The following is a 24,390-nucleotide window of genomic DNA, read 5'->3' as shown; positions in this document are numbered from 1 at the left end:
AAGTTCATTAAGTTGCAATTCTTGATTGCATCGTTGAAGTAGTATGTGGAAGCTTGGTATAAGCCCATGGACAGCTATGTTCATTCCATACCACAAAAATAGACAGATTTATCAGCTCAACTGTGTGCAGTACTGCAGCCAATGAACACAATCCACTGTGATCTCTTCCTATGTTAACATGGCTGACTGAAAGATGTATGATACAACATGGAAACTAACTTAGTGCTAATCAGGTTCAAAGTCACTGTTCTCAAATACACACACCAATTTAGAAAACTGGATCCAATTATGTTAAGGGCAATTGTTGATGCTAATTGCCCACTGGAAAAGCTGGAGTTGATATACAAACCAACTCTTAATAACAGCAGTTAAAATCACAACTTTGGACTATCCAAATAGTAGATATTGTGCTAGCACAGGTTATTTGAACTCTATGATAATTATTTATAAGGCTAGATTTTTTCAGTTTATTTTTCACCAGCTACTATAGGAATCTCAACCCAACCACAACAATAAAAAAATCCCACTCACAAAACAAATTTCATCCTCCACCACCCTAGTATTATTCAGTGTAGCAATATAGGCAAGCTGATGTTCTTTAGCTTTCAAAATCCTATTAATTATATATTGTTGAACAATGGACTATCACAGGTGTTTTCATAAGCCTGTAAATTATAACCTACAAACTGTAGAAGAAATATAACATTGCATTATTTGGGAGTCAGACATTTCAGTTGTGCTCTACTACATTCTTGTATGTGTTTACTTACCACTGATAAAGGTGGAAGTTTCTTTAAACCATTCCAACTTACCAAGATTAAGATTAAGAATGCTTCCTGGAGTAGATGTTCTTTCTTGCTTAGTAGCACCAGGTGTTGAAGGTTGAGGAGAGAAAGGTTTGGGACTGCCAGATAAGCTCCCTGCTTGACCTGTTCTTATTGGTGCTGGAGAGGCTAAAAAAGTAGACAAATGAAATAAAACAAATTACAAACCATGAGCTGGAAAAGGTGCGAAGGGGTTCTTTAAGCTTGGGCCCACTCTGATGGATCAATGCCATTTTACCCTTATGTACATCAGACATCTGCACCAATTGCTTTTGAAAACACCCCAGCACATGGAAAGCAGCTTAGTCATGTGGGATTGAGGCTGTGGGGAGATTCCTGTCCCCCCAAAAGTAGTAATACATAGATTGTACAGTTCTTTGGAGGAAAGTGAGAAACAGATTTATTCAATAGGTTTTAAGCAAAAGGTATAATATTTAACTAAATAATTCACACCAGTGTATTCTATCGATTAAGAGAAATTAACTAAACCAGTTGCTCCTTGTATACTGATACTTACCTTAAAAATTAACTAGCTAAGAATATTTTCAGATAAGATAGACATGGTAACTTCCTTGTTTTGGGAAGGAAAATAAATTTTAGGACTCCACTTCCTGCTTCTCCATTCATCTCTGATTTTCAGACTCTTTGTTCTAATACATTTCACCACCAGGAGTGTTTCCTAAATCATTTTGGCTGAAATCCTCTTGCTGAAGGGTGGAAACATAATTGGCAGAAGGAGGGTTTTTGGTAGTTAAAAATCTGCCCTTTCTTTTCTGTGACTTGACCAACTTGTGAGTAATCCACTATAACATGCAGAAACCATGAGATGGAAGGACAAAGTCTTTAATTACCAAAACCCATCATAGCCAAATGACATTACCAGGAGGGGAGGCGTTGAGAGATTTCTGGTCATGAAATATCTCCTCCTGTCACCTGGTGCCTATAGTTTCCATACGATATAAAGAATTACTTAAAGTCGCAGGAGAAAAGGGGGAACGCTCCGCTTAAAGAAAAATCTTCCCCCGCCAGTGACATCATCCTCATTCTCCATGTATAACATATGCAAGAGGATTTCAGACATTATTTTTGAGGCACAATTAAGTTTTGAAACAAAGTTTAGCTCCTCTGCAAGTTTTATAGTTTCCTACCTCTTAAGACAAACATTTTTTTCCCCAGGCATTATTTCTAGGCTTTCTTACTTATTACATAAGAAGCCTAGAAATAATACCTCAAAAATATGTGTTTATTCAATACTAAGTTTGACAGAAGTGCCCCTCTCCTTAAAAAAATAGAAAATAAAGAACTTTTAAAAAAAACACCTAAACAGAGCAAAATATGGCAACAATTCAAGGAAAAATTACTATGCTCAGCAGCCTTGAAAGACTGGCAGTTGGAAAAGGAAAACAGTGGGAGTGGGATGGAGAGCCTGCTTAGAAGGAATAATTTCTAACCTATAAAGATTCTAACCTATAAAGCCCTAAACAACTTGGGCTCAAGCTATCTCAAGGACCATGTCTCCAATTATGAGCCTGCTTGGATGTTAAGATTATCTGGAGTAACCTGTCATCTCTTGGTCCCACCACCTTCAAAGGTGTGATTGGTGGGGGGACTGTGTTTGTTGCTTCTCCCAGACTTTGGAACTCCCTCTCACAGGGGACCTGGCTGGACTCATCTTTGCTGTCCTTCCACAAGCAGGTGAAGAAAAAGCTTTATCTTCAGGCAAGCTTTCTCTCAGTGACTAGCTATTTGAGTGGGATTTTTAAATAGGTTGTTGTCCCTTACTGTATTGAATGTGCTTTTAATACTGCTTTTGTTTACAATTTATTGTAGCAGTTTGGGTTTGATCCTTTTTAGTATTTGTATACTTATTGTTTTTAACTTTAAATATTGTCTTTTAATGTTGTAAGCTGCCTTATGTCCTTTTTAAGGAAAAAGATGGGGTAAAATATTTTAAACAAATAAAAATAAATGGATAGATGGACCAATTTCTTAATTTTCTGTTAAGATGGAGTATATATATTGGAATATTTTGTTGCAGTTCTTATAAGCATATGATTTGAATGAATATAAATACTAGAAATGCCTACTCTAGTTTTCTTGCCTTCATTTAGTACTGTGGCTGGAACAGTGAAGATAAAGTGAAGGGAAATTCAATATCAGGAAAAAGGACAAACTCTCTTTTTTGGATTTTTGATAGCAGGCATACATAGTATGAATTTCACAAAGAGAGCAAGGCACTATCATACTGATTTTAAAAAAAACTTCAGAACACAGATTTAATCATTTAAACAAATACTGGCACATAAAGACCAACAATTCATCTTGTTCATCATCTAAGCGGATCTTTATAAACTTTGCACCAATTTTTACATGTGAAATAGTCATGTTTACAAAAAGTAGAACATTTACACAATAGTTAATGTAAACACACAAACCATTCTAAATCGTGTTAATAGCATCAAGATAAAACAAGACAAATTTAGGAAGGTAACATCTGAAGTAATACAGCCATTTCCCCCCTTTCTGTACAATGAAATACTGAAACTGACATAAAGAGCCCTGAAGGAAAACAGAGAAGCTGTTTGACTAATTCATAATTCACACAATGTTTTCTACTGTGTAAGCATGCACTATCCCAGGGAATGCATTGACTCCTTCCCTCTGAATTAGACATGGGCCCTTCATATTCACATCAAAGGATACTACGGGTGCTGCAGAGGCCCAATTCCCACTCCCAAAACTGACCAGCCCACTCACTGTGCTCTGCATGGCACTGGAGTCCTCCTTTGGCAGTAGTGCACCAATCCTGGCAGGAGCCCAGCTGGCCCTTTCCCACATCCCTGCATAGCTGACCACTTTGGTCAGCTACACAGGGAGGTGTGGAAGGGCCATCTGGGCTCCTGCCGAGATTAGCATGTTGCCCTTGAAAGAGGACTCCAGCGTCATGCAGAGCCCAGTGAGTGGGGTGGATGGTACTGGAGGTAGGATGTGGGCTTCATATTTCATATCCCTAGATACCAGTACGGTGCCCATGTCTACTCTGAATCATTAAATGTACGAACTTATATGCTATGAAAGATTCAAAGCTTTGTTAAACCAGATAGGCGGGATATAAATAATAATAATAATAATAATAATAATAATAATAATAATAATAATAATAATAATAATAATAATAATAATAATAATAATAATAATAATAATAATAATAATAATAATAATAATAATAATAATAATAATAATAATAATACAAAGAAAAGGAAGAGCATGGTAAAATTGCCAAAATGAATTAACTACCAGTTCAACTTTCTATGTGTTTTAGTTCTCATTTATTATTATCTTACTGTTCTGGCTTCTAAAATATTAGCAGGTCACTCAATGTATCTGATGCCAAAAGTATTTTTTTTTAAAAAAAATTACGGACTAATCCAGTGTTATTGCACCCAACAAGGAATTACAGCGTATTATGCAAAATGTTCTCCTGGCAAACTGCTGCCAAACATGAGCATACTAAGACTGCACAATCTTGTCATTGTGCTTCACCCAGTCAGACTACAGACAGCTCTGACAGGTAGTTAACTCTTGGCCAGATCACTCAAGTACATTCCTTACACATGTGTGTACCCACATACACCTTCCACCTTTGGTGCCATGATCTAAACTAGGCTGGGAAACCTCAGCAAATCAACAGGCCAATTTTCTGGCCCAAATATCTTGGGGAAGGGCATAAAAACCAAGAAAACTGCTAATACTTGGAAACAAAAACTGAAATAGCTAAAAGACCACTTCCAATTTTGGAAAAAGGATGTGGGTCTTTTTTTTTTCTTCGCAAAAAATATGTGATTTAGGAGAGCTGGGGGCTACAAACCCAATCTGGAGGAGTTGTACACACTTTTCCCATTCCTGGTCTAAACAAACCTCTTGCTTAGTGTTCCAAAGAAACAGAGTGCATCACATGATAGCAACAACCTGATGTCTATGAAACACATTTGTACGTGCTCCTACTAATCCAAATGCTCACAACCAGACCCTCTGATTCTTCGTTACCCAGTATTAGGCCAGCCAAATGCCACTTCCTTTATTTGAACATCACCTGAACCATATTTTCAATTCATTGCAGGTGCCACTGATCCACTTTACAGTTCATTATAACTACTATGCTATTATCATGGATGACAAGTGTCCTGGCTCTAACCCAATAGTATAATTATTCCCAGGACAGCTATGTGCATGCTTAGGAGTAGCGATGCACCTGAGGCCTATGCAACACCCTATTAGTATATCAATAATGAACATAATGTTCTTTCCTTCCAATTTTACAACCTTACCTACAGTGGCTGATGACAAAACTTGTCTGTAGCGATTGAGACAGCAACTTCTGCCTATCTTACCTGTACTCTTGTCAAGAAAGTCCATGGACTCTTCACTTGCACTAAAGTGACTGGAGGTTGGCTTTTTCTCTGTTTCCTGCTCAACATCAGATCCAGTATGAACAGATGAATTTGTACTCATTGGAGAACGCGGCATGTCTGTTAAGGAAATCCTTCGCCCAGTACCACCACTCAGCATTGGTTTGCTCATTAAAATCTTGGGTGATGCTGTCATATCAAAGTTAAGTTTGATTTTCTCTTGTTTGTCAGTCTTGGCAGTTCCAGCACTAGGATTTGAAGGGTCTAATAACATTTGGTATTGGTTGTTAGGAGTATACGGTGTCCGGAAAGGTGCATAATTAAAAACGCCAAACTTTCTACGGATATTCTCCACATAAACCTCCATCTCTTGCATTGCACTGTTGAATATGCTTTTAGTCTTTTTCACAGAAAAAGGAATTTCTTTAGACATGAGGTAGCAATTATTTACTGGAACCCAGGCCCTGCATAAAAAAGGGTAAAACAAATAAGCAGGTATGTCAGATTAATTGACACGTAGATGGTTTCAAAGACTTTCATTTCACCTTTAAGCATACTTGAAAGCAAGTCCTATTAAATTCAATGTGTTTTGTGTAAAAATATGCATATATGAAACTCAAGTTTTTATTTAGCCCCAACATGTAAACCTCCTGTGTCTAAGCAGAAAAGATTGCAGTTTGGGCAGTCAACAATTCTAGAAAACCTTATTTCTAAAACAATATTTTTAAAAGGTGGTAAATTAAATTAAATAGCAACTGCCATTTAATAATTCACTGGAATGGTGAACCAGAGTCTTCCAGTTGAACTTCCATCAGTCAATAATCAGGGCATTATCAGCCTGACTGCCTCTAATTTTCTCTTGTGTTGGCAGATACTCAGATATTGTAATATTCCACTTATATTTATTTGGGCCAGTTTCAACCATATATGTGATGATGACAGCATCAGGCTATTAAAAACTGTTCATATGACATGCATCTAGCACTCACTCAATCTAGTAGCAAACTTCATGGCTGCAGGCTAACCAGCAGGACAACAGAAGGCTATGCACAGGAAAACTGGAGTTTTCCACATGCGTTGAAGAAGTTCCCCTTAAGGGGAAAAAATACGACTTTTCTCTGTATACAAAATTAAATAGTGGTTAACTATATATTTTATTAAAAATGTAAGTGGACATTGCCAACATTGTAACACGCAAATATAACACAAGCCATTCAACCACTTTTTGACTGAACTCCCACCTGTCATGTTGACCAAAGAAACGAGCATCAACTTGACCGTCTTTATCCCTCAGTGCTTTAGCAGGCCAGAATGGGAAACCCTTGAGTTTAGCCCAGACCAACGGGTGTGGATTGCTCTAGAGGAAAGTGCATAGTGACCATAGTGAGAAACCAGTTTAAGCCATGTACTACTTTCTAATTACTGGTACAAGAGACAATAATTGATTTTATGATGTGGAAAACAACAGTAACTAAAAAATGAGACACACATACCCCAAATAAAGAAAATGCAGCCTGTGCTCAGAGAACTGCATAGCTTTTCTGTCATCTACAATTATTTGAAGTGCTTTAACAATATAAACTGAAATGCTTGATTTGCTTTCTCTTTAAAACTGTTTACAGCATAATAGTACAGTGCTCAAGAGAAAGTCCTTTATTTGAGAGAATTCCTGCCCCCTTATATTTAGGAGGAATGGTCAAATATTCAAACATTTTTGTACCACAGATCATTTTCAATATCCAGAGTGAACAATAATACATCTAACATCTAAAAGTAGCCAATTTAAATTAAACAAAATTAAATGAAACCTTGTAATTGTTAGAAATCTATATCAAATTAATTCACACAAATGGGGCTTACCATAGTAAACTGTAGTAGAGTACTTCTCCATTACTTTCATTAGTTTAAATGGGCCTACTCAAGTTGCAACACTATGCTAATGTAAGTCACAGTTAGAGCATACTTATTTCAATCAATGGAACTTACAGAAGAGGTGAGTTACCAAATCCATTGACTTAATGGACTTATTGTTGTTTGTTGTTTAGTCATTCATTCATGTCCAACTCTTCCTGACCCCATGGACCAGAGCACGCCAGGCCCTCCTGTCTTCCAATGCCTCCTGGAGTTGGGTGAAATTTATGTTGGTAGCATCGATGACACTGTCCAACCATCTTGTCCTCTGTGGTCCCCTTCTCCTCTTGCCTTCACACTTTCCCAACAACAGGGTCTTTTCCTGGGAGTCTTCTCTTCTCATGAGATGGCCAAAGTAATGGAGCCTCAGCTTCAGGATCTGTCCTTCCAGTGAGCACTCAGGGTTGATTTCCTTCAGAATGGATACGTTTGATCTCCTTGCAGTCCAGGGGACTCTCAAGAGTCTCCTCCAGCACAACAGTTCAAAAGCATCAATTCTTTGGCGGTCAGCTTTCTTTATGGTCCAGCTCTCACTTCCATACAACACTACTAGTAAGATCTTAGCTTTGACTATGCAGACGTTGTTGGCAAGGTGATGTCTCTGCTTTTTAAGATGCTGTCAAGGTTTGTCATTGCTTTCCTCCCAAGAAGCAGGCCTCCTTTAATTTCCTGGCTGCTGTCCCCATCTGCAGTGATCATGGAACCCAAGAAAGTAAAATCTCTCACTGCCTCCATATCTTCCCCTTCTATTTGCCAGGAGGTGATGGGACCAGTGGCCATGATCTTCATTTTTTATGTTGAGCTCTCCTCTTTCACCCTCATTAAGAGGTTCTTTAATTCTCACTTTCTGCCATCAGAGTGATATCATCTGCATATCTGAGGTTGCTGATATTTCTTTTGGCAACCTTAATTCCAGTCAAAGGCTTTTGCGTAGTCAATGAAGCAAAAGTAGATGTTTTTCTGGAACTCTCTGGCTTTCTCCATAATCCAGCGCATGTTAGCAACTTGGTCTCTAGTTCCTCTGCCCCTTCAAAATTCAGCTTGTACTTCTGGGAGTTCTGAGTCCACATACTGCTGAAGTTCGACTGGGATGCCTTCACCTCTACTGGCCTTGTTGTGAGCCATGCTTTCTAAGGCCCACATGACTTCACTCTCAAGGATGTCTGGCTCAAGGTCAGAAGCCACACTGTCTGGGCTTTCCGGGACAGACAGATCTTTCTGATATCATTCCTCTGTGTATTCTTCTTGATGTCTTCTGCTTCTGTGAGGTCCCCACCAGTTTTGTCCTTTATCATGTCCATCTTTGCACAAAAGGTTCCTTTAATATCTCCAATTTTCTTGAACAGATCTCTGGTTTTTCCCTTTCTATTATTTTCCTCTATTTCTTTGCATTGTTCATTTAAGAAGGCCCTCTTGTCTCTCCTTGCTATTCTTTGGAAGTCTGCATTCAATTTTCTGTAAGTTTCCCTATCTGTCTTGCATTTTGTTTCCCTTCTCTTCTGTGCTATTTGTAAGACCTCGTCAAACAGCCGCTTTGCTTTCTTGCTTTTCCTTTTCTTTGGGATGGTGTTTGTTGCTGCCTCCTGTACAATGTTATGAGCCTTCATCCATAGTTCTTCTGGCACTCTGACCACCAAATCGAGTTCTTTAAATCTGTTATTCACTTCCCCTGTATATTCATAAGGGATTTGGTTTAGATTATACCTCACTAGCCCAGTGGTTTTTCCTACTTTCAGTTTAAGCTTGAATTTTACTATGAGAAACTGATGATCAGAGCCACAATCAGCCCCAGCTCTTGTTTTTACTGACTGTATAGAGCTTCTCCACCTTTGGCTGCAGAGAATATAATCAATCTGATTTCAATATTGTCCATCTGGTGATGTCCATGTGTAGAGTCGCCTCTTGTGTTGTTGGAAAAGAGTGTTTGTGATGACCAGCTTGTTCTCTTTACAAAACTCTATTAGCCTTTGCCCTGCTTTGTTTTGAACTCCAGGGCCAAACTTACCTGTTGTTCCTTTTATCTCTTGACCCCCTACTTTAGCATTCCAGTCTCCTATAATGAGAGCATCTTTCTTTGGTGTCAGTTCTAGAAGGTGTTGTAAATCTTCATAAAATTGGTCAATTTCAACTTCTTCAGCATCAGTGGTTGGTGCATAAACTTGGATGACTGTGATGTTGAAAAGTCTGCCTTTGATCGTATTGAAATCATTCTATCATTTTTTGAGATTGTATCCCAGTACACCTTTTCCCACACTTTTGTTTACTATGAGGGCTACTCCATTTCTTCTATGGAATTCTTGCCCACAATAGTAGATATGATAATTGTCTGAATTGAATTCGCCCATTCCCATCCATTTTAGTTCACTGACGCCCAGGATGTCAATGTTTATTCTTGCCATCTCCTGTTTGACCACATCCAGCTTACCAAGGTTCACAGATCTTACATTCCAGGTTCCTATGCAGTATTCTTCTTTGCATCATCGGACTTTCCTTTCACTTCCAGGCACGTCCACAACTGAGCTTCCTTTCGGCTTTGGCCCAACCACTTGATTAGCTCTGGAGCTACTTGTCCTTGTCCTCCGCTCTTCCTCAGTAGCATGTTGGATGCCTTCCAACCTGAGGGGCTCATCTTCCAGCATCATATCTTTTAGCCTTTTGTTTGTGTCCATGGAGTTTTCTTGGCAAAAATACCGGTGTGGTTTGCCAGTTCCTGCTCCAGATGGATCACATTTAGTCAGAAGTCTCCACTATGACCTGTCCATCTTGGGTGTCCCTGCACCCAAGGCTTAGCCCATAGCTTCTCTCAATTACTCCAAGCCCCTTTGCTACGACAAGGCAGTAATCTGTGAAGAGGTTAATGGACTTACTCTAGTGCAGTTTACTTCATGAAGCAGTAAGATTTTGGCTTTTGCAAGTTTCTGAGTGCAATTCAATTAGAATTCAACTTTTGCAGTTCCACATCAATTGTAGCTATAGTGTGCAAATTTTATTTAGATAAAGAGAATTTATCTTCAAAAGACTGTTGTACGCAGATTTTAAAATAAAAGGAAAAGTTCAACTGTATATGTATGCACATTTATTGTTTTACTTACACATGGCTCACAAAACCAATTCTCTCGTTTTTGGCAGGCAGCTAAGTAACATTCTGGACACACTTCAATTTCATTCATCTGTAAAGAACAAGATCAGCTACTGCAGGAGTTCGAGTGACTGATTATATAAATCTATTATTCTGTTTTAGTCTATAATCAGAGAGCAACAAAAACAGCCATTCGTAATTTTCTACTGGAGTGAGTCATACATTTTGCCACTCTGTGCTTTCACAGTCTTCACACTAATTCTCATGCTTCTCCAGTAGGCATCAAAAATAATGATATTTCCAATAATCTGCTGTTTAGCCTTTCATATTAAATTCTGACCTTATCTAAAATTGTTGGAGTGAAAACTGTTCAATGGCAAGATTGATAATTTTTTCAGGAACACAAACATTTATTTGGAGCAATCGACTACAAAATATAGATATGCTGATCTTTGAAGAGCTGAATAGCAAAAGCAGGTGGGTAATTGTCTAGTTTTGCCTCTCTTGATGCAACATCTGCCAGTGCAGTTGACGTCCTCCCACAAACCCCCTGTGTTCTTGCTTTGGGTCAATCTTAGTCCAGGACCACACAGAAGAAGGAAAAGGTGTGTTAATCTGCTGTACATATAGAAGTCTGTTCAGGCATTACTGGAGGACTTACAGTATTAAGTAAACTGTTAGTTTCAGCTTTGCAGTGCTAAATCTAGGCTGGGCTTTTCTAAACTGCATCCTCTAAAACAGTCATTCTTAACAAAGGCCATATGACCCCCTTGGGGGCCCTGGCAGATTCGAAGGGAGCCACAGACTGGAAACAATGTTTCACACATCACCCTATTAAGCTTCATCATACGATTTATACAATCTTGATTCAGCCTGTATTTCTTTCATATTGTGTTTATGACTGCGGCCAAAAAAGGTTAAGAATGGCTGCTCTAAAAAAATCCTAAAAATATTCACTTGTGACTAAATCTGAATTCAATTCATGGTCATCATGTCAGGGAAATGAATATACTATCAATACAATTAAGCTGTCTTGCATCACATTCCAAGTGTTTACGAATGCTGGGTAGCAGGAAGAAATGATCTGATTTAGGGCCAAAAGGCTTCCCTGGTTGTATGTCTGCACCCCATATCAAACATACTTTCTTCATTAAACTCAAATATCTGTGAAAATTTAACACATAGAGCTAATTACCCAACGAAAGCAATTTGGCCTATATTTTTGAGGTACACCTGATCCTATACCAGTCTGCTTAAAAGTAAGCCACACTAGACAGCTTTTTAAAGAGAATTTAGACAAATCTATGAAGGAAATGTCTATGAATCATGAAGACTCTACATTCCAAATCCAATATGTCTCTAATAGCAGTTGAGAAGGCTATTGCTCTCACATCGTTCTTGTGGGTTCCCCATAGACATTTGGTTGGCTACACGTGAACAGAATCCTACAACAAATGGTCTTTGGTCCTAATTCCATATGGCTCTTTCATATACAGTGGTGTCTCGCAAGACGGCTGCCCCGTTAGACGATGAATCCGCACAACAATGACTTTTTGCGATCGCTATAGCGATTTGCAAAACAGTCATTTCAATGGGCGATTTTCGCTTGATGATGCTGCCCGGCGCGCCCATACACCAAGGGGGGAGGGGGGAGAGCGGCGGCGCCTCGATGATTTGGTCCGTGCTTCACTGGCCAAGTGCGTTTGGCGCTTATCTGGAGGCAGGGAAGAGCGCAGACTGCTGGCCAGTGATCTTGCTGCCTGTGATGCCCATACAAGTGGGGCAGGGGGAGAGCGGCCGCACCGTGCCAAGCAGGGGCTGGCTGGTCTTGCCACCGGCCACGCCTCAGAACCTCAGCGGTTGGGGATTCCTCCCCAGTAGCAGTTTCCTGGCTGGGGATTGGGGAGGGAAACCCTCTTTGTAGATGGCCCCTTACCTGGCTCAGTGACGTGCAGATACAGGTCTACCGTGCTTCAGCCACGCCAGGGCTAAAAAAATAAAATAAAATAAAAAAGCAGCTTGGGATTCCCCCTCAGCTAGGCTTCCCCGTGGGTGGATTAGAAGGAAAGCCCTTCCGGGGGCTGGCTGTCTCCTTGCCTCCGTGGTGCAATGGGGCCATGTGGTCGAGAGGGGTTTTCAACCTTGGGGTTGTCAAGGGGAAATCCTTCCTGCTGCCTGGGCTCTCCTCTTCCCACAGCCCAAATCGTTTAATTGGAAGGCAGAGAGTGTGGCTGGCTCCTGCTCTTTGATCCTTTCCGGGAGGCTGTGGGTAATTGAGAGATTCCCCCTTTGTTTGGCTTGGACGAGCAGGACCACGTGGCTCCATTAGAGTGCTTCATTCAGGGTGGAGTGGGGAAATCCCTTCCTGGTGGATTGCAAAGGAGCTCCTTTACGCTGGGGATTGATTGGGGGAAACCCCTCCTTTGTGGTAGTGGCTCCTTTAAATGCTTCATTCAGGGCGGAGTGAGGAAATCCCTTCATGGTGTTTCACAGAGGACCATTTATTCGGGAAGAGGACGATTTTGACAGCTCGCGCCGCACTTCAGCTTTTCTCAAGACGATTTCAGCGATTTTACAGCTGATTGGCACTTTGGAAAACGGCTTTCCTATGGGCAATTTTCGCTGGACGAGGACTATTTCCCCACATTGGAATGCACTGAACGGGTTTCAATGCATTCCAAAGGGGAAATGCTTTTCACTAGACAATGTTTTCGCAAGACAGTGATTTCAATGGAACTAATTAACATTGTCTAGCGAGGCACCACTGTAATTGTATAGCTATGCTCCACTGAATTCAGTGGGACTTACCCTCAATTAAGTATGCACAGAATTACATTCTAAGTCTTTGGACTGCAGATTTTTAAATACTGGAAAGCATGAGATTTTAATTCATTTTACTCACTGCAGTTACAGTTAGCTTTTAGATAGTTCTTTTAATGATAATCCTATTAAAATTTCATTGGCATTTTAATTGATATTGTGAGAAGAACGAACTAATGAATACATACCTCGTGCTCACAGATTTTGATTATGACTTTTGCTGTCTGTGTCAATTTGTGATTTCCTGAAGAAAACAGACAAGCAAAGATGTATAATCAAGCCTCTGTTACACTAACTCTCGGCATCTGCATTTTAATCTAAAATGAAAAGTTCTGTTTGCTATGTGTTTTGAAAAGGAAAATGAGATATATTTTGAAAATTGTCAGTATACACAGTGACTTACTTAAAAAAAGGTTTCTATCAATTTCTGAATTTAGGAATAAATGGCCATGGTCTTTTGGAAATAGTAAATTTACTTACCTAAAGAGTAATGTTTGGTTGTCATTCTCTTAAAAGACGTGAAGGAGCATTAAAATATACAGGATTTCTTTTCTAAAATAGATATATGATCTATTTACTCTCTGGAGCTCAAATCTGCTCTATAGGGAAGGGCTATGCTTCAAGGTAGTATGGGAGCCTGGACACAGAGAAACAAGGAAAAGAGGAATTCTCTTCTTCCTCGTTCCTTAAAATCAAAGTCTTTCTTACTTTATATTACCAGCCGGCCATTTGTAGTGACAGAACCACAATAACCCATCATTCAATTTTATATAAGATTCATTGTATAAACTTGTAAGATACATTTATTATTTTCAAGGAAATAGACACATACTTACCCCCATTGTAAATAATGCAGTTGTGCAAAATCCATTTGGCGTCAGCCAAAAAAGCTTCAGTGCAACCATACATCTTCTTTTTAACATTCTGGAAGAATAGGTAATTTTAAAAATGTATTGGAAACTGAAAAATAATTTCAAAATACATCAGCTGTCTGTTTTATAATACAGAAACAATTAATGGCCTTTTTAAAAGAGCGAAATAAATTGCTTATTCATCACAATGAAAGTCGGGGCGGAGGGTGGCATCTCATTCTATATTTATGGTATATTCCCTTCAATTATATCATATTTAACCTTGGGTTTGTAAGAGTTGGAACATGTTATAAACCTATATGGAACAATGAAATAGGGTGTTATATATACACTGCTGAAAATTATAGATGCACGTGGGGGAAAAAAGTCTCAATTTTGTCTATGCAGAGAAGGAACCCTAAGATAGAGCAGGACAAAACACACTCTGTCGAAACTTTTCATATGTTAAATTATGTAATTATAAAAAGAGGTAGATGTAGGTTACTGCTTTCTAAAAAATTCAGTGTTGGTAAGCCAATGACAAAAATGTGTTTGGGCAGGGATGACAGTTACCATAGCAACACTAAAGCTAACATTAAACTAATAGTAAAATTCCCAACAGACCCTGTGACTTATACTATGGTGACAGAATTGTAAATGCATAGAAATAGAAGTTTAGTACATGGAAAATTAAATCTAACACTACCAGTACAGCTAATGAATGCCACGCTGTTGAAAAGGCAGATTATTTTTATCACATGAAAGAAGTGCTTTGACTTTATAATAGATATAGTTATAACTACAGCAACAACAGTCTGTCCTGCTGGATATGTCACTGAGTTATGTATCTGGCTATGAAACAAGAGGTTAGGAGTTTGACTCCCCACTGTGCATTCCAGAAGAGCCAGCCTGTGTGTCTTTGGGCGAGCTGCATAGTAGAGATCAAATCAGAAAAAGTGATTTGTTTTGATTCATGATTCGTCAAGGTCGATAAATCATGAATTATTAATGTATAAGTTTTTTTCTGACAAATTAATGAATCAATTCATTTTTTACTTTAAAACCCTGTAAAAATTCCCCCCAAGCACTTACAGATACCAAAACCTCATGGAAGCCTTATCAATTCATGTATGGTGAAGTTTGAGTTTCAGACATCCAAATTATACACCCACAAAGTGCCCCCTGCAATTTTGATGTTTCTAAGTGCCTGGGAGGCTGGGTTTTTTTAGCCAAATGAAATGACAAACCAATAATTATTTTTAAAAAACATTGATTTATATTCGTCAGGGCATTGATTCATATGAATATGAATTGATGAATTGCCGATTTTATGATTGAATTTGGTGATTCATTTTTTAATTCATGCCCATCTCTACTGCATAGTTTCAGGATCCTCCCAGAAGAAGGGAATGGTAAACAACTTCTGAGTATTCTCTACTTTGAGGAAAAACCTCAAAGGTTTGCCATAAATCAGAACTAACTTAACTACCCACAATTATTATTCACAATAATCTAACGGAACTAGATGAGACTCCTTAGTATCAAACCAACCTTTTCTAATGTACAAAGATCCATTGGATGAAAGATGTATTCTGCATAATCTGGATGTTGATCCAGTGAAACTGGCTTTTGAAATGGCTCTGTCTGTTGTTAGAAAACCAAAGAAGAAGAAAAAAGTAAAGACTTAGCTCTATTAAATTTGCTAAAGTAATTGTTTAAAAAAACGTTTTGTGAACTAACACGATAAATCAAGCAGTAAAAATATCACAAGCATTAAAAATGCAGGCATTCAAAACTGTAGCAGGCAAGAAGCTTTATCTCCTGCAAGAAACAAAGAGGAACATTTCCTTTACAATGATACATGCTTGAAGACACACATGACCTAAAAGGAATTAGTCTTTTCTGCATGTGTAGATTTGTGTAAATCAATGAAACAAACAGGCCAGCACTGTTTTGTTTAATTAGCTAAAGAGTTCTTTAATGGAGTGAAAGTTTTTTTTACCAAAACTGAATTTTGATACTGCTCATCAGTTCCCATCCATATATAAATCCAATTGGCAAATGTGAGCAGACATTTGTGGCAACAAAAAAAGATCTCAAATGTACACATTTTAAAACTTGATACAATACTACATCCATACTGTATTTGCATTTCTGTAATTATTACACATTAACTACATCAGTGGTACAATTTCAAACCTTCCAGTAAAAAGGAAGGAGTAAAAGAGGCCTGATATAACATCATCTACCTTTGATCACAGATAATTAATTATTCATGGAAGCCTTGTGAACACATTTGAGGAGACTGGATTGTTATGCTTTTCCCCTTCTCCTTGATTTCTCCAATTTTCTCACAAGCATATCTTCCCACTGTTAGTATCATTCAGTATGGCACTATGTGAAAATTATATTTGTTTAGTGCCATTATCATCTAATGCTTGTTTTTCCAAACCATCCATTTTATAGTATTTGGCTGATGCTCCAGGAAAGCAGGACGGAAGCTCCTCCCATTGTTGGCAAAAGTAAAAACATTTCAGTTTCAGCCTCAGAGCTTTGCAGTGAGAAAACATGTTCATTTATAGTCTTCTAAACCACTGTTTAATTAATTTATATTAATAAATTTGAAGCTCTTGATATTTTAGAACAATGCAACACAGCATTCTACCAAATTTATCAAGTTCACAGGGGAAATCATGGATGCAGATGCTGGTTTTCCTTGGTAATTTCAGTAGGATACTGACCATTTTGCATTATTACCACTGCATAGAAACAGAATGAGGAGAAGAAATCTAACTAAATTTTGAGAGGCAAGAGAAACAGAAACCTATTTCCAAAATTCTTATTCTTCAATATCAGAATCTTAGTCATCAGAATCTTGTGTGATTATTGTAAGCAGCAATCCATTCTTATTTGCATGTTAAACTCCTCACTTTTCTGGGTACAACCACCTGTACATAACATATCATAGGGACAACCAGAATGTTAAACTGAGGTTTATTAGTAAACCTGTGGGTCACCTACAATGGATCAGCAATAGGTTTCTGTTTTACAACTATTTAACAAATAGCCTATTGTTAAATGGGACGTGGTGGCACTGCGGGTTAAACTGCAGAAGTCTCTGTGCTGCAAGGTCAGAAGACCAGCAGTCGTAAGATTGAATCCACGCTACCGAGTGAGCTCCCGTCACTTGTCCCAGCTCCTGCCAACCTAGCAATTCGAAAACATGTAAAAATGTGAGTAGATAAATAGGTGCCACCACAGTGGGAAGATAACGATGTTCCGTGTCTAGTCACGCTAGCCACATGACCACAGAAACTGTCTACGGACAAACGCTGGCTCTATGGCTTGGAAAACTGGGATGAGCACCGTCTTCTAGAATCGGACACGACTGGATTAAATGTCAAGGGGAATCTTTACCTTTACCTAACAATAGCCTAAACACAATAATTTCTTTCTAACTAAATTAGGCTACTTCAGTGAAGAAAGCCTGTGAAGTAATCACAAGAGTACTTCTTTGAGAGACTATGGTAAGTTCACAGTTCAGTTCCCAAGTAATGAAATCAGCTTCATAAGTCTATTGTGTGTTCAAAGGCACCACCATCTTTAATTCTAAATGGATACCTTTTCTATTCAACTCACAGTGACAGATCCTGGGATTCTAGGAAAAATCATTGTAAATCTCACACATTTGAAGTCTGCTATCCATGATGCAGATTGTACTTCATTATTTTATATGTAGTAAGAAATATAGCAACTGAATTCTTAACCAAACAACATACAACAACATCAAGTTATCAAAACACAGTGATCTTACCCCTGGCTGTTTCATTTTCTGTAGTGCAAACTTGAGTAAGTAGGATAGCTGTTCAATAGTGAGCATTGTCATAGCTTTACTCTGTGTTTCTATGCATTCTGCTACCGTGATTTTCTAGAAATAAAGATTTTAAAAGCTGAAAATGTATGTGTGGAGAGCAGCATCCCAAGACCCCTTTATGTTATAAGACACACAGATTACTATTAGATGCAAATATAAATATTGATGTTTGGTTTTCATTTCATGGTGAAATGGGCACTTCAACTGTCTGATGCTATTCAAGAGGGATAAAATCCCCAAAGGCACCCTAAAATACCAGGTGTTTATTGTATCCCTTCTGCAGGGTGGCTGCTTTCTGTCTTCTTGCCTAAATCTTGAATTCTTTCTTCATTCCGACCAAAGAGCACAGCTTTTTGCACTGCTTGTCTAGCACACAAGAGCCTGGGTACCATCAGGCAAAATGTGTTGGGTCACAATACCATCCTCCAAGAAAGGAGACATTATTAAGTAGGGCCCCCTAAATTTTCCAAGCAATAAAACTGAAACTGGTTACTGAACTGAAACTATGCTCTCTCTAAAAGGTGTGGTACTGTAACTACAGTGATGCCGTATCTATCATCTTTGTGTCTACTTTTTCGTTTATCCTGATAGCTGCCAGGACTACCGCTGTACCTCACACTTCCTGCTGATGGACTAGAAGCAGATGTCCTATGAAGTCTTTCTACATTAACCAGTAAAATTCTAGAACAGATGGGCAGTACCAAGTCTACCCAGAAGGCATTAAGACAGAAGGAAATTACACAACCGGCTCTTGTGCTTGGTATTCAAATTCCTAATGGAGTGCTATGAGGAAGATGCCATAGGGAAAGTAGTTTTAGTTCAGTGGAAGGAAGTGTGAATAAATCCCTCTCTATGTACATTTTGCTGCTGAACTTCTGCCCCCCATGGAGACTGAGAAAGTCAACACAGATGATACAGAAGATGGAGGGAGGGATGGAGGGATGGAGGAAGGAAGGAAGGAAAGAAGGAAGGAACCAGAACTTTGGCAAATATTGGTAAATTACTGTTATATACTGACAGAAGCCTTTTTTAAAAACATGTCATTAGACAGCCTGTTCTGTTTCCAATAAAATATCAGGCAGTCAACCTGGATGGGAAAAGAGCCATGTTTGGAGAGGTGAAAAATCAGTGACAATGAGATAAACATAGACCTTCTATTGAACTGACCTCACATTCGGGGCAAAACCAATCCCCCTCTGGCTCCGCTGTCAGTTTCAGACACTTAGCATGATAAACCCGAGGGCAGAGTTCACAGCAGAGGACTTGGCCTTCCCGATGACAAACCCAGCAATAGAAATCATTCCGTCCATCCTGCGGTACAACATCAACAGGGTCTGTGGTGAGTGGCTGCTTCATATAGTAAAACGGACCATGTCTTAGTTCTGACTGAAATGTAGGCAAGAAAGACAGGTTTGGTTTCAAAACAAATTTGCATTTTTAAATTAAAAAGTAATCAAACATCACCAGCCAGCCCCCCCCCCCGCGCATCTGACAGATTCCAACTAGCATTTATGCAGTTCCACCCTCTCATTCAGCAAACAATGAACATTGGAAAACAGAGCCACATATTTATCCCTAAGGTCTTTGTCACTGCCCTGCCTCAGATGTTCTGAAGCTCCTTAATTAAGGCCAAATCACATGTGATAGATATTATTCGTGCAATTAGTAATGTTGTGACTTTTAAAAAAATTAAATAGCAAATAGCTAGAAGAGGAGGAATGGAGGATTTAACCATCTGCCCCACTGCAGTTCCAATCTGGATCAGACTCCCACACTCCCATCCAGGCTGATATTTGCACTGAGAGGGACACTTATATTGACTATGATGAACGCTTCTCTTTCAATAAAAATCAGCCAAAGTGTGTGCGTATGTATGCGCATGTGCATGTACCTGAGCATTCCAGATCAGGACTGCAGAAAGGTCCTTTTGCTTTTAGGCCATAGTTCCTATTATTTAATTTTTTAAATTGTGCATTATTTGAGTGGCATTTGTCTATTCTGGAGAAAGATGCTCAAAATTATGTTATTACAAAAGATAACTGATGGGTAGCTCATCTAGTCATGAATAGGATTTTTCTTCTGTTCATCTCAGCAAGTGCATCAGTGTCAACTGAAGCAGTGTTTTGCTCTGGTAAATACCAGATTTCAGTAACTCTCCACATTTCACCTTATTTTAAGACGCATTTCAAATCCTAAGGAACTGCCTAAGAAATAGATTAATTCTTAGCAACATCTCATTAAAACCCAAGATAATTATGTTAGATTCCTAAATTCCACTTGACTAAAAGGCTCAAATAATAGCCAGAACACACTTAGTAGATGTGTCCACAGAAAAAAGAATTGATTCAAAATCATTTCGGACAAGCACTTGCTTCAATAGGGAATACATTGTCCAAAGTATAGATTTGTTTTATTCTTCAAAGTTTAGTATGTCTCCTTCATAACTAGAATTCAAAAATGACGCTCAACATATGTTCTGACCAAGTGGACAAATGTTGCAAATGTAGGACACCTGTGTGCATGTTTTTAAAAGGACACCCTATTTCTCTGCTGCCGAAAGAATAAGCAAGTTATGATGAATGAAAACAGTGCTACAGTGGTGCAGGAGAAAACGCAACAGCTTCTCTCTCACACATACATTCACACTCTCTCATCCACCCTTCTCAGAAACTGCCTTTTGGTCACACTGCTGCTTCCTTCTTGAAGGAGTGACACACTTACTGAAACATGAACATGTACAGTATATCCGCGTACTTGTGTAAATATTAAATCAGCACACAATCTATTCAGGGCATTGGTAAATTTTCTAGAATATGTATTTAATTCAATTTTTTTTTCCGGGGAAAGCCCAAATCACTTGATGTCAAATACATGAAGAGGACTGAGATCAAATACTTTTGAAATCATATGAGGGGAAATAAATGAACAAGACTGTTACACATTACAAACCATAGGCAGACACCAATTCAATAGTATACACAAAGCTATACATCGTGTACAAATCAAATCTATTTCTACTACTAGAATAAAAATGTGGGCAGAGTTGACTGGCAGGTGAAATTTATAACTAGAAACAGAAATTAGACTTCAAGACAAAAAATAGCAATAGCATGAGCAGTTTAAAAAAGCAGCAGCAGCAGCTAGAAACTAGATTTTAGGAAAGTATTGGTTTGAAAATGAAAATGGTTTAAGTTCCACAAGCATAAACTACCAGTTAACTTCACAACACTCTGAAGCATTTTTAGCAATGTAATCCTATGCCTGCCTACTCTGAAGTAAAACAAAACAAAACGCTGCATTCAAGTGAATTTAGTCCTAAATAAGTCTGCAATTGACTGCACATTAAAAGGCATGTGCAAGCACCACATATTATATTCTTTCAAGTATCCTTCCCAAAAGCAGTATGACTGGAAAGCCCTGGATGACTGAGCTGTCAGTAAAAGCAATACATTTGCCTCACTTTTATCCGGACTACGATTCCCAGAAATCATGGCAAGCACTGCTAATGAGGAAGGCTTCTGGAAGTTCCCATCTATGAACATTTGGGGACTCAGGATTAGGAATCACTGTGCCTAGGGGGTGCAGACAAGTTGCTTGCAGACTTCTGCACAAGATTATAGTACACACTATTTATTCATTTGTCACATTTATAAATCTTCTCTTTCTCAAGGAAGGACACATTGGTATTCCACCCACTTTATTCTCAAATTAATCCTTGTGAGGTAAGCTAGAGCCACAGAAAGAGAGCAAGGCGCATAGAGAAAGGAAAGATTAAACAAGAAGCCCCAAGAGTACCTTGCAAGTTTCACGGTTGAGTGAGAACTTAAACTTCATCTCTCAAGTCCAGCATTCTAGTCACCAAACCACACTGTCTCTCCACTAGTATTATGGTATTAATTTTAATTAAGTATATAGAAGACATTACTATGGATGTTTGCATGCATTATCTAACTATCTAAGACTTCGTGAACTACCGCCATTTCCCACACTAAGATGCAATTTTTAAAAAAATGCTAGAGTAAACACAAAAATGCAATGTAGCATGAGTAACAATGGTGCAGTCTAAGAGTCCTGAGTGTGATATTACTTGACAAAGGAAGCAAAGGTGCTGGGTTTGTATTAAAACTAAAATGATCCTACTGCTCCAATTCTCTAGAAGCAATTCTCTAGCATGGACTAGGCTTGAAGCTTGAGAATGCTCCTCATGCACATTCCATGCTTAGTGAAACAAACAGGCACACTTTACAATTCAGTTCTCGGTACTTTCAAACTTGAAGAACAAGAGAGATAAACACAAGAAATGTGAATTTGCAAACTTTTAAAACACAAGTGAGAATAACTAGTCAAGATCCTACCAATTCTCTTCAGACTGAAGAAGCTACTTGGATGAGTAGCAAATTGTTTTAACTTAATAAGAAAGAAGTCCAGTTGTCATGACTCAACTTCCAGATAACTAATTGTATTACTGCAGTTTCCTACCTCATTTATCCAACTCAAGCCTGAAATATATTCAGATTGACTTTGGAGAATGTGGATTTAACTGTTTACCATTGGGTTGGTTCAAGAGACCACATATGCTATTTCCCCATTGCTAGTGTTATGTGTAAAAAAGTAATTCATAGGGTTCTAAGTTGGAATAAAACAAGCTGATTGTGATTCCAGAGAACTATGGTTGAGCAACATTCCCTCTAATTTTCAGCCCTGCAACTGGAACCAAAGGGATTGAAAAAGATCGCTATGGGTGCGTGGAGGAGGAACACTGCACATAGGGAGGCAGCGTCGTGCACACACAAGCACACACCTCAAATGGAACCTTGTTGTCGAGGAGTACAACTTGAAATTACTCTATTTTCAGGTGATACTTTTAAATTTGCTGTCTGAGGAAGTGGACTTGTCTACGAAAGTTCACATTAAAATAGAGCCGCTATTCTTTAAGGTGCCACAACATTTTTGTCTTCTTTATTTTTTCTTTTGCTTTTGCCTTAAATTCACTATTAATTTTAAACTCACTATTTTTAACATGCTTTCTAACTGAAACACATCCTACTTAAACCAATGTAAACACTCCGCACCTAGCCTGTTCTTCAGGTCCTTCTGGACACTGGATGTTAAGTGACACCCAGCTTCAAAACTTTACATGTACAAATCTATTTCAATAATAACTGTCTGAAGGCCATAAGACAGGCGCACGATCTGCAGTTTTAGCTTAGAAACAGTTAACATGGCTAAAAACAGTTAACATGGGAATAGGTTTGATCGTTTATTGATAGCTTTAAAGATAAAGCTGCTCAGATCCACTCTGATCTCCACATCAAAGACAGAGGGGATGGTCCACAAAACAGGATGTGCCCTTGGTAACCACTATTATGAATACTTCAGGATTACTGAGTGGCATAAAGCCAGTAGCATATCTGCTTGGTCCCCTTCCACCCTGGCTTATTAAATTTGCTAGCTTATTAAATCTGCTCAGCTACTGGGTCTGAAGAGTGATGTATACCTCCTTATATCGTCTTAAGGAGATGACAATTAAAGTCTTTCTCAGAACAATCTCCATGAACCCCACCATGCTGGATGATTTCCAACCAATATGAAATAGGAGCAATTCTTGTTCAGTCTAGAAGATGAACTAAGTTGGAAATGTAAGATAACAGGACTGCGTCCCTGAGAGTTCTGCTGAACATTGCAGTGGTTTTTTATTTGATTGCCATACTATCTAAGACTATGTTGCCATGGTGTAACTGGCATAACCTTTAAAGTCCTAAATAGATTAGGAGGAGGATACTTGAGGGTCTGTCTGCTTCCATGTAACCCTGGCTGATTGTTTCCATCTTCCAGAGGGGCTACTTTATGTGTTCTTCAAACATTAAAGGAATGAAAGTGAGTGTTCTGTGGTTGGTCAGATAAGCAATTCTTACAAAGATTAATCTCATTTCTCATTGATGGCTCTTTGTTATTCTTTGAAAATACTCATTTCAGCAAGCCTCTGGCATGCAAATTTACTAGTTTTTATTCTTACCAACATGCTCCTCTCACTACTCTTACGTTGCCTTACTAATATTTTATCTGCTGTTTTTATGTACTACCTTGCATGGCTTCTTTTCCTTGTCTCAGCTTGTTTCTGTCATTTCCTCTGTTCTTCAAGCAATTTTTGGTTTGGTGGGTTTTTCACATTTATTTGAAACTGCTTTGTGGACAATTCATGGAAAGATGGGAAACTTAATAAACAAACAAAATAGCTGTAGCTATTGTGGAGAGTGCTCCTGTAATAAATTTTGCTTGACTGTTATAAGGATCAAAATATGCTTACTGCTATTGTTGCATAAGCAGCAATAATACTTACAAAAAAGTATGCCAAACCATATGCAATCAACAATCAGTATTTACCCATATGAAAGAAGACAGTGATGAGGAACATCAGAGGAACTATGTTCTTATGCATGTCATAATCACAGGCAGAATAATTCTTACATGGCAGTTGGATGCATGGTGAAGCAGAAGTCATGGGCTCACAGCCTAAGCCCTCCTGCTCCATGCTGGACAAGGCATGGGTAGCATAATGTCCTTCCCATTTAAATTAATGAGAAATGTGCCAGAAATAGTTGGTGGACCTTCCGACCTTTAC

General features: G+C 38.6%; 1 protein-coding gene across 28 annotated transcripts in view; it reads right to left on the bottom strand.

Annotated features, from left to right (window-relative positions):
* ZMYND8 (zinc finger MYND-type containing 8) overlaps positions 1–24,390 on the bottom strand; it is a 102,364-nt gene that overhangs the window by 26,724 nt on the left and 51,250 nt on the right. For 18 of the 28 annotated variants that reach the window (XR_013544785.1, XM_020779443.3, XM_078392679.1 and 15 more), the window contains 9 exons: positions 18,936–19,154; positions 17,709–17,822; positions 15,446–15,538; positions 13,880–13,967; positions 13,232–13,287; positions 10,237–10,314; positions 6,475–6,590; positions 5,216–5,697; positions 813–953 (listed from right to left, as the gene is read on the bottom strand). Coding sequence is in view for 27 of the 28 variants with exons in the window: in XM_020779443.3 (XP_020635102.3) it covers positions 813–953; positions 5,216–5,697; positions 6,475–6,590; positions 10,237–10,314; positions 13,232–13,287; positions 13,880–13,967; positions 15,446–15,538; positions 17,709–17,822; positions 18,936–19,154 (1,387 nt within the window). In the remaining variant the exon portion in view is untranslated. The remainder of the gene's footprint in view (positions 1–812; positions 954–5,215; positions 5,698–6,474; positions 6,591–10,236; positions 10,315–13,231; positions 13,288–13,879; positions 13,968–15,445; positions 15,539–17,708; positions 17,823–18,935; positions 19,155–24,390) is intronic. The other 10 variants (XM_078392677.1, XM_078392675.1, XM_078392690.1 and 7 more) reach the window with 1 other exon arrangement.

Source organism: Pogona vitticeps, chromosome 4 (assembly GCF_051106095.1).
Source record: "Pogona vitticeps strain Pit_001003342236 chromosome 4, PviZW2.1, whole genome shotgun sequence".
NCBI classification, from domain to species: Eukaryota; Metazoa; Chordata; class Lepidosauria; order Squamata; family Agamidae; genus Pogona; species Pogona vitticeps.
The sequence above is the reverse complement of the archived record's forward strand: the minus strand, read 5'-3'. Positions and strand labels throughout refer to the sequence as shown.